Genomic DNA, 10,868 nt, shown 5'->3' with positions numbered 1-10,868 from the left:
AAGGATGACAGGCAGAGTCAGCTCCACCTGGTATTAATTCAACAGCTGACTGGGATTTGAACTCAGGATCCTAGGATCTCAAGCTCACCACTCGAACCATGAAGCCAACACTAGGCAAACATGTGCAACCAACTTCCATATTCTCTTCAATCTCATTCGTCCCTCCAGGTCTTCCAGACAGCTCGCTGTTCACCACGATCCCAGATCATCCCGGTTTCAAAACCATGATCTCTTCTCCCACCGTTAACCCATCCCCTCCCCTTTGATCCCAAACTACTTCCACATTTCCAGCGTTTCTTTCCCAAGAAGTTTGCTTCTGCATCCATCTTGTCCACCTCATGCATCCTTTCCTACCCCTCATTCCTCCCCACATCCCTTATTTGTCCAAGCATCCCACTATTTTGTCCTTCTCATGTTCCTTTTGTTTTGTTGCGTCCTGACCGTTCAGTGTTCTCGCTCTTCCACGAGCCTTGACTTTGTATTCAAAAATATATAAGCAAATGCAAATGTCATTAGACCAGAGAGAAGAAAAGCAACTCCATTCAACAACGCGTCCTGACCAGCATCCCAAATCATGGAATCTTGACCTTTACGTTTCCGTGCAGCCCATTTGTAGCCCCGGTATCGGGCCGAAGAAACGCTGATAGTCAGCGCAAGAATTTTGGAATTTGATCAAGGTGCCGGCGATAGCTCGCCGACTCTTCGCGAAAAGGACTCCTTGGGAATCCACCCGAGGGACGGCACACTCATTGATGAATATCCCTGCCTGTGAAACACCAGGATGACAGCTTATAGCTGGGTCGGGATTCGAACCTAGGTTAGACAGCTGAGAGTGTTGCATATCCTTCCTTTCGGTCCCGCTGGTCGAGGCTGTCAGGGTACTGTGGTGGACTGTTCTTAATACAAATTTAGGTTTGTCGAGATCTTGTTTCTTGAATAAAACCAATTGCTCATATCAATTTTTATGACGTCATTCCTATTTTTTGACACTTTTTGTTTCACAACCCAGAGTTTTCATCGGATCTTCGTGAAACTTGCCATGTATATGCAGAAAGCCCACGCGCAGGCAGTAACCATCTCCGATTTTGGAAATTCTTCCGAGAAAAATAGTTGACGTCATAATATCGCCGCTAATGGAAATCGCCTATACCATTATCTCCGAAACTAGGCAAGCTGTTTGAATTTCGTTTGCGGGAATCAAGCCGGACATTAGCACAGATAATTATTTATCGCAAACCTGATACATCACAATGACGTCATAATAGATTTTATGACGTCATCATTAAGAGGACGAGGATTTTTGCTCATTTGAGCTAATTCATTTACTTTTAAGGACAACTTATACTTCTTTGGAATGACGGAGATAAACTTTTTAGATGTGGAATCCTGGCGAGGATAGTTTTATCGAAACTTTGTGTTCATTATGTCCGTCCCGTTGTGAGCGGACTGATTTGCTCGTCTGGTGATCAGAATGATTCGAAAACATCCCACGAATCAAAGGACTCCTTATCAGTCATAAGTACTGATTTTTTTTTTTTTACCAAAACAATGAATAATTACGTGAATAATCCATCATAACTCACCGAGCCTGAAAAAAACCAGATAATAACGATGAGAATATTAAGCTGGTGCTTTAAACGTTGCTATTCCCGGTGTGCAATCACGTGTGATCGTGTAAAGCGGTGCTGGAGGCACTGGCAATAGGTACGGTGGAATTTAAAAAAAATACAATTTTTTTTTTTTAAACACTGAGAGCCTGGAGTTTTCTCATCCCATGTGGAGTTATCTGATGAAAAAATAAAAAGTTTTCTATGTAATAATTCCCACTGTTACAGCTTTGTGTGTGGACAGCAGGGAATAAAACAACCAACCAGCGTTCCGAATTGCGGCCCACAGGGGGGCGCTTGGTCTTTGCTCCTTCTGTTTACTTCCAAAATGGGTTTTATTACTGAAACCCCCAGGTAATTATCTTTTCTTTTTGACAAGAAATTACGCAAAAGTTGAATCGCAATTTGCCGACTGATTTTTTTTTTAATATTAAATCGAACTGCTTCACAACGCGAGCCAGACTCGACTTGTCTCGGTGGGGACTGCGAGCCTTCCGGAGCGCTTCGGCAGCTAGTTGAGGCCGTAGGCCCAAGTCCGAGTCGCAAGTGTTTGAATCCAGCGATGAATTGCCTGCAGGATCAAGGAAGCGGTTGGAATCGCAAATGGTGTGGATGAAGGAAAGTTTCCGCGCATCTTGTCAAGGATTCTGCAAAAGCTCCATCTCAAGGTCTATGTTTATACATATACACGGTGGCTTAAGTTCGCTGCCTTGACTTTAGACGCCTATGCACCTGCAAAGGAATTGCACACAGTTCGAAGGAAAGACTGTCGGCCCATTATGCCTGTGCTGCACCCCCCCAATCCCTCAACCCCAATCCCTCAACCCCACCCCCCCAATCCCCCAACCCCCCTCAATCCCTCAACCCCCCCCCCCCCAAACCCTCAATGCCAATTCGACCCCAACGAGCACACCCACCATACGGACACCACAAACTCAATCCAAGTTGATATTGTGCCCAGTGGGCAGGGGGAAGGTGCACAGCGGGGGATGAGGGAGGGTGGGGGCAGTTAGGTGAGTGCTTTAGTTACATTGACATTTAGTTGATGCTTCACTACACCCACAAGTCAGAAAATCGACGTCCCAATATACTGACACAGCACAACATGCACGTAACGTGCACAAATCGCACATTTCAATTGCCCATTTCATTTCAGTTATGAACTAGAGGGGGAGCACTCGGTGGAGTGCAAAACCTCCGCCGCCAATACTGCTAGGTCACTCAAGTGAACCTGATATCCTATTCATTCAATTTGACGTCAACAGTGCTCACAGAGTTGTAGTTTGCAACTTTCCCTTTTACTTTTAACTTTTACATAATCAATTCATTCTTCATAACTGGATTCCTTGAGACAGAAATTGATTTTTTTGTGGGTATATCCACCTGAAGTTCCAAAATCAGCCTCAATTATAATTTTGGCATGTTTTTTTTTTGTTGGAAATCACTTATAACATGTAGAAATGCAAAAAAAAAAAAAAAAATCGAAATTTTGTTGAAAAAAAAATTTGCAATTTATTTTCTCTAACAATTTTTTTTGGGGGTGGGGGGGTGGGGTGGGTTGGAAATCACTTAAAACATGTAGAAATGCAAAAAAAAAGAAATCGAAATTTTGTTGAAAAAACAGTTGCAAAAATTTTTTTTTCTCTAACAATTTTTTTGGTTTGGGGGGGGGGGGTTGGAAATCACTTAAAACATTCAGAAATGCAAAAAAAAAAATTCAAATATTTTTTCAAATTGGCCGCCATAGTGGCCATATTGGATTTTCGACCAAGTCCAAAATCTAATGGCATGATCCTTGGACCAGACCTAACCCCCCGCCAAGTTTCGTCGAAATCCGTCGAGGAGTTTTTCCGTAATACTGTTCACAAACAAACAAGGGTGAAAACAGTAACCTCCGATCTTCGATGGAGGAGGTTAATTACGTGAATAAACCCTCATAACTCACCGAGCCTGAAAAAACCAGATAATAACGATGAGAATATTAGCTGTTTTAAGGACAATTTATGGTACTGGTATACTTGACTTTATGGTGCTGGTATACTTGACTTTATGGTGCTGGGAGCACTGAAAGTGCACTTCAAATCCTAGAGAAGGACGGTTCTTTTCAAGTATTATTAAGAGCAGCTGGAATTCTGCACCAGCAGCTCAAGACATCCAGAAGTTTGAAAGACACACCGGCAAAGGAAGGTGACATTGACATGGAAACTGCAGCAAACGCAAGAGAGCGCGCACGCGCACGCGCACGCGCACGCGCACGCGCACGCGCACGCGCACGCGCACGCGCACGCGCACGCACACGCACACGCACACGCACACGCACACGCACACGCACACGCACACGCACACGCACACGCACACGCACACACACCACACTTCCTGGCTGTACGTCCGTCTGTACCCCTTCTCTCCCCATTGCTTCGAGACACCGATCTGATATCATTTAAAATTCCTAATCTGCTGACCTTGCTGCACCCACCTTTTCCAGGAAAAAAAACCGTTCTGTACTTCAATGACTGCAAAATACCCGAGTTACCTCTGCCACTGAAGGTGAAGGGGGTTATGTTTTCACCCCTTTCTGTCTGTCTGTGTATAGGATATCTCAAAAAGTTGTGGACGGATTCGGACGAAACATGGTGGACAGGTTGGGTGTGTGACCACGACGAATTGATTGGATTTTGGTGAAGATCTGGATCCAAATCCGACCACTTGAATTTTTGAAGTGATTCTTCACCATTGAGAGATGGGGCTCAAAAATGATTTTCAGCACGATATCTCAAAAATGTATTGGGCCAGATATGTTGTCGTGGATCAGGTATTCCAGGGTTATTGTTAGGTTTGCGCTCTTCCGAGTGCCCTTCTAGTTTTGCTGCTGTCTTTATAATCCCTCCATTTTAGTTCACCTGGACTTTCGTTTGGTGAACTTATGTAATTGAGCACTGTCCATAGGTGAGTGAGTGAGTCTGTAAACACTTAGGCCTTATCACTTGAACCAAACACACAATTTTGTTGAAAACTTGGCTACTTCACATCTGTGCCAAACGAAGGTGTATTGACCGCATCAAAGTCTGCGCTTATTAAGAGGGTCTATGGGGAGGGAGGGGGGGTGGTTGACCTCCCCTCCCCCAAAATATGTATCTGCTCTCTTCTCTGAAACCTGACCACAACCTTCATTGTCCGTGATGTGCTAAAGTTTGTTCATGGCATTTAATGAAATCAGGGTCAAGGGGGATTTGCGGGGGGGGGTTTGAGCTTCCCAAAATCGGTTTTTCTCTCCTATCCGAAACTACACACACATTTCAATGAAGCTTGACCACAACCTTCATCACCCGTGAAGTTCTAAAGTTTGTTCACAGCATTAAAAAATAAATCATCGTCTCAGGGGGTCTGCCAGGTGTTTGAGTGACTGTTGCTCCTGATCCAGGTGAGCATCAGGACACGTGGTCCTATTTTTTACTCTCAACAGCTTTGCTTCCTGGTCCTGTGACTCCTGTCACTGTTCAACCTGGTGAAAAGTTTTTCTTCCTCTATTTTATCAATGGCTTTCATTATGTTAAACATTTCTACGAGTTCTTGGAATGGGTTCCTTTCTCGTGTAAATGGCCTATTCTCCCTCAGCCACTCAAAGCTTGGTCTTTCTCAATGGCATCCTTCTTTGAATACAACAACCCACCTTGGTGTTGGTATGTTCCCCCTCTCTTTCTGCTGTTCCTTTTGTTCTGTTTCGTCTTGATCCATTCTATGTTATAGCTCCTCCACGCATCTTGACTTTGTGTATTAAACGAAAAACGACCAAAACTGAACACAATAATCTCTGTGCGGCCTCAGTAAATTCCTGTGTAATGTTAATCCCATCTCATTCAATGTATAAAAAAATTCCCAGTGAATACAACCCAAGATCCTATGATCTTTTCCCATTGCTGCCTGGCATTTTGCTGTTTGCTTGATCTCGCTCATGCCACCCAAGCCCTCTATGTACAGCCACCCCAAGATATCTCTCATGCAGCACACACAAAAATTTTTGCTTGCATAACGTAGTTCCTATTTATATTGTGGAGTCAACGGCCCAACTCACGTCGAGCTTGTCGCGGCGAGAGATTAAAATCCCATGATAATCCGAATGGTTTGAACTCTTGTGGTGACATTCCGAATTATGGCGGACAATGCACTCACGGGTCGTGAGGAGAAACGCGAGAACCTTCACTCTTGTAAAACAAACGGGTTTATTTCCAAACCAAATAACAGAGGAAGATTGACCCAACGAAAGGAAAATGATAATGGGTTGGGAGGGAGGCAACAAAACGTTCCTCCCCTCACTCTGGAGGTGATCCAAGCTTCACCCCTTGAGGCGTTCGTAGCTCCGCCCCTCTCTTCCTCTCTTGCCAAGTCTCCCGGCACTCCTGGTAAAGGTTTATACAGAGGTTATACGCACAATTTCCTTAGCCATAATCCCAAATTAATTATTACCACTCATCACCCCCTGTATGGTGCACATTCAAACAAGATGATCTTTAAGCTGATGTGTCCCTACTTATTACATCAAGATGGCCTGACTACTCGTACACAGACCATGCTACTCTATGCATTCCTATCAACTCTATGGTAATATCTAACCTCCCTCTACAAATGTAACAATTGTACATACTCCAACCCAATATCTTAGATTGCACTCCAGTTAGCCTGGCCCTATTTATAACACCTGAGAACTCCTCTTCCCTTCAAAATCTGTCTGACTAAAATCCCATTGTTTTACTCTGTTACCCCAAAATCAAATTCTTAAAAGCCTTGGTCACATACTCTCACCTTCACTACCATACACAGATAGGTACCCAAATGAAGGCCTAATAGTCTGGGAGGAGTCGTCGGAATACATCAGTCACATTGTAACCCCTTTACAACATTGACACTTGGTTCCATTTGAAAGAGGAATGCATGTAGAATCTAAAAAGCAAAGGTTCCAGCCTAAGCCTACTGTATATGGACACAATATGTATATATTTTATGCACCGTCTATTGATCTAGCCACCAGTGACAACGTTTCACACATTATGCAGACTTTAGATGAACTCGCTTCCACTAATCGGTGCGTGCGCGTGCGTGCGTGCGTGCGCGCGCACGCTTCTCTTTCAGATTAAGATACATCTCCAAGCAATGCAAGCCAACACAATGGTAGCTGCAGATATAAGACGAGTCTCAGCGAAGGAAAGTGAGACGTTCCATAGAGTAGACAAAATGTGTGTTTTGTCAAGAAAAAAGGAAAGACAAGTCGTGGACATTATTACAGGTTGAAGTCAACGTGTTGAAATGTTTGATAAGGCTAGGGCCATGATAAGGAAGGGCCATGATGATGTATTTTGTAGGGTTAAAGCAGATCTATCAGAATAGTAAGGCAAAGTTCTATGGCAGATACCAGCAAGGTATGATATTGAACGATTTTTACATCCACTTGGGAAGAAAGTTTTTTTGGATGACCAGGCCAGCTGTAGTCTTAATGGTATTGAAGGAGAACACCTCTCCAGTAAGCACAAGAATATCTGCAAATGTGTCGGTTGGCTGGTCAAAATGTGTTTATTTGCTAAAGAGCACACCACAATGGCGATTCTGGTCTGTCGCAAATTTTAACTCGCACAGCACAATCTTCGTTAGCAGAGCTTGCAGAAGAAGAATGCTCATGGCGTTCTTCTCCGTATTTGTGGTGAGGAACTCGTTGCTGCCGAGGCAAGATACCACAGATTAAGCTATATGGCTTTCATCAGTAAAGCCAATATCTCCAAGGCAGCACAGGAAGAGCTGTCAGATGAAAGCACATATTATGAGTCCTTCCAAGAACTCATAAATGAGATTGACCACCCACTGATGCATGAAATGTCAGTCTTTGCAATGTCGGATGTACTTGAGCGATTTTGACGAATACTGAAGCTGAAGTTTTTAAAAAATATATATATCTTTTGCCTAAATGTAGTGAAAAACTACAGAAGTGAAAAACTGAAAAGGAGAATCCAACTTGGCATTATGATGATGAAATAGTTATTTTTTTTCCAAGCTTCTCACAATCCATCTAAATGTGACATCTTGTTCAGTAGTTCTCTAATACTTGCTGATACTTTCAAGCTTAAATGAAGAACTAGACATTGGGAGTGCTGAAAGTGCACTTCAAATCCTAGAGGACAGTTATTTTAAAGTATTATTAAGAGCAGCTGGAATTTTGCACCAGCAGCTTAAGACATCCAGAAGTTTGAAAGACACACCGGCAAAGGAAGGTGACATTGACATGGAAACGGCAGCAATTATTGCCCCCAATAATGTGTACTTGCTTTTGAAATGGCTACCTTGGAAGCCCAAGAGAGGATAGATGTGGGAAATATAGATTTCACCCCCTCATCGCAATGTGTCACCAGATCGTCGCCATTGCACAAAGTATGCAGCATGTATCTTCCACCGGGGAAGTACAGACACCTTGAAGCACATTGGCTTAGCCATGACTGTTTGTCACATGACTGGGAGCAAACAGCTTCTCTTCTCAATAGATTTGGATATTGTTCCAGCTATGATGACACAACTGAGTATGTTAACAGTGCGCTTGCTGAAAACCAACTAAATGAGGTTGTAAGCAATGATGGGGTTCTAATTCCACCCATTGTAAAGAAAGCCTAGTGTCTTAGACTGGTACTTGAGCTAAAAGATCAAATGGCTTGAATGATCGATGGAATTGCCATTATCCAGATGCCAGGGACTTATACCTTTGGACTTGCACTTACTTTGGTAATTTTTACCCTGAAGTCCCTCAGTGATCAGTACTGCGATCGTGTCGATCTGGTATGCGATAGATATGATGTCGACAACTTGATTAAAATCCTTAGACCGTCCTTGACATCATGCCCGTGACAGCATTGCAGTTAAAATGCTTGGCTCAGAAACACTGCTGATGATAAAGTGGAAGAAATTTATCTCTTCTTAGAATAACAAGGCTTCACTGATTGATTTCTACAGTGAAACATGGTCAACTACCTCTCTAAAGTTTTTGCAACCTGGGAAAGTTCTTGTTCTGTCAGGAGGATTTATAGTTTGGCAAGAAGTTAAAATGGTAGCAGATGCAGGTGCAGTATTAGTGGAACACTTCTTTAGCACTTTGGAAAAAGCTGACACTCGACTTCATCTGCACGCCTCCGATGTTGCACGAAGGCGGAATGTTGGCTGGTCTCCTGATCTTGATGTAGCAGTCCTTTGTGTTTATTCCTACTCATAGATGAACACCAAAATTCGGTTCAGGACTGGTATAAGAAATAAATCTCTAAATATCTCGATCCATAGATGATCAAAAACACCCTCAGCCCAGGTGTTTGTTGTACTCTTCCTGCACTTCTTGCCTTAACAGGATGTGATTCGACAAGTGGCCTGTTGACTGTAGGATAGGCAAGCGCTCTAAAGCATCTTCAACAGAACACCTGTGAATTCCAGGCTGTTGTCGAACTTTGGAGCAATGCCAGGATAGGCCACGATACTAGACTGGCATGCTACAAATGGATTTGCAAAATATATGACACAAACATTGATTGCAATGATGTAAATGGATTACTGTACAAGTTGTTCTGCAGAAAGCAGACTAATGACAAATCTCTTCCTCCATTTCACCACTGCCTTACTTACCCATGCAAATTATCACACATTGATCTGGAAAAGGGCACTTGAGGCCAAACCTTCATCTCCATCGCCAACGGGAAATGGGTGGGAATTACGTGAGGGCACCAGGCAACCAACACTTGTGATGCAAGAGCCTGCACCGAAATTACTGATTGAGATAATAACATGCAGCTGTAAAAAGTCCCAGTGCCAGGGGCACCGTGGCTGTTCCACACAAGCACTCATTTGTATCATGGCATCTATGAAGGTGGAGAAACTTGGCCAAATCCAGACAAGGAATGTCTCGACAATCCTTCACGACGATGCAGAATCGAGTGATTTTAGCAGTTGTGATCATCTGGTATCAGATCACCAAATAAGAAGTAATTCTCTTATTTGGTACTTACAGTGACTAATGTGACTCTAATGGCTACAAGTCTTACAGTGACTCGACAAATCTTACAGGCTTACAGTGACTCTAATGACACATCCTTTTTGTCGATCACAATATCAAGTTTGTGTTATACGTGACTGCAGCAAGTCGGTGCCATTTTAACATGGTTTCTGTTATATGGCCCACTAAAAATATTGTGGTATTGTTAGAGATCGTCTCGTCATCATCAAAACTTGCCTCTGCATCTTCTTCTTTATTCATATGCAGCACATGGCTGCTGGAGGCATCATTTGCTGCAGGCAAGCTGTTTCACTGAAGCAGTACCTTGCGTGGGTGAGAGCATGAATTTGTAACATGTACAATATACATGCTGCTCGTGATAGTTCACCTATGCATTGCGAAGGACACCATGGGGTGTCCACCAACTAATGATGTCCAGTTTAACGTCCATCCAAAAGACAGCACACACATTGGTGCGTTACCTTGCCTGTGAAACAAAAGGGTGACAGTTTTTAGCTGACCGACATTTGAACCCAGACTTGGCAGCTCAACGGTGGGTGTTCATACCTCTCGATTATCGTACCAGCTCCTGCTCACCCTCCCCCCCGCCTCTTGATATTAATGAAAACTCAGTGTATTCTCGGAGTGAAAATGTAGTGACTCATCCAGGACTGTACTCCTTAGCCAAATTAAACTGCCTCGGCAGCCCGATGTGCCTCATGGCATCAAAGGAATGTTTTTCATAGCTTCCTATCCTGCTCTTCCCTCACTCGCGGAGTCCTTTAACAGCATCCTCAGAATACCTTACTATTTTTATTGTCCGTTTCACCCCTGTTTGTTTGTTACTTACGAAATCTAAAGATTTCGTAAGTATATTGATGACTTCCGTCCTCTGTTTGTGTGTTTGTTTGTTTGTATGTGTGTTTGTTTGTAGGCATGATAAATCGAGAACGGAAGAAGCTACCAATGTCAAATTACACCACGTGATTCAGGAGGGCGATGGCTCGCGTTGATTAGATTTTGGTCAAAATCAGTCCAAGGTCAAGGCCACAGTGAGGTCAAACATAATTCCATAAATTCATGTGGAGAAATGGAGTATTTTTGCTTAGGTCGACGTTACGAGTTTGTTTTAAGTTCGATTTTAATTTTGTCTTCGGTTTTTGCGATCGCTTAGGACGCTTAACATTCGGTTGTCGAAATTCTGGTAAAAATCAGATGTTTTGGAGACGTTTTAAGATTGTACAAAAAGT

At 43.2% G+C, this 10,868-nt stretch overlaps 1 protein-coding gene across 7 annotated transcripts in view; it reads left to right on the top strand.

The window, feature by feature from the left end:
* The first annotated feature begins 1,816 nt into the window (after positions 1–1,816).
* COMMD10 (COMM domain containing 10) overlaps positions 1,817–10,868 on the top strand; it is a 107,949-nt gene continuing 98,897 nt past the window's right edge. For all 7 annotated transcript variants that reach the window (XR_015060815.1, XR_015060817.1, XR_015060816.1 and 4 more), the window contains exons 1-2: positions 1,817–1,961; positions 2,185–2,275. Coding sequence is in view for 3 of the 7 variants with exons in the window: in XM_085891510.1 (XP_085747636.1) it covers positions 1,936–1,961; positions 2,185–2,275 (117 nt within the window). In the remaining 4 variants the exon portion in view is untranslated. The remainder of the gene's footprint in view (positions 1,962–2,184; positions 2,276–10,868) is intronic.

Source organism: Eptatretus burgeri, chromosome 8 (genome assembly GCF_056783735.1).
Source record: "Eptatretus burgeri isolate ZD-2024b chromosome 8, Ebu_testis_v1, whole genome shotgun sequence".
Taxonomy (NCBI): domain Eukaryota; kingdom Metazoa; phylum Chordata; class Myxini; order Myxiniformes; family Myxinidae; genus Eptatretus; species Eptatretus burgeri.
Note: the sequence above shows the minus strand (reverse complement) of the source record. Positions and strands in the feature narration are given on the sequence as shown.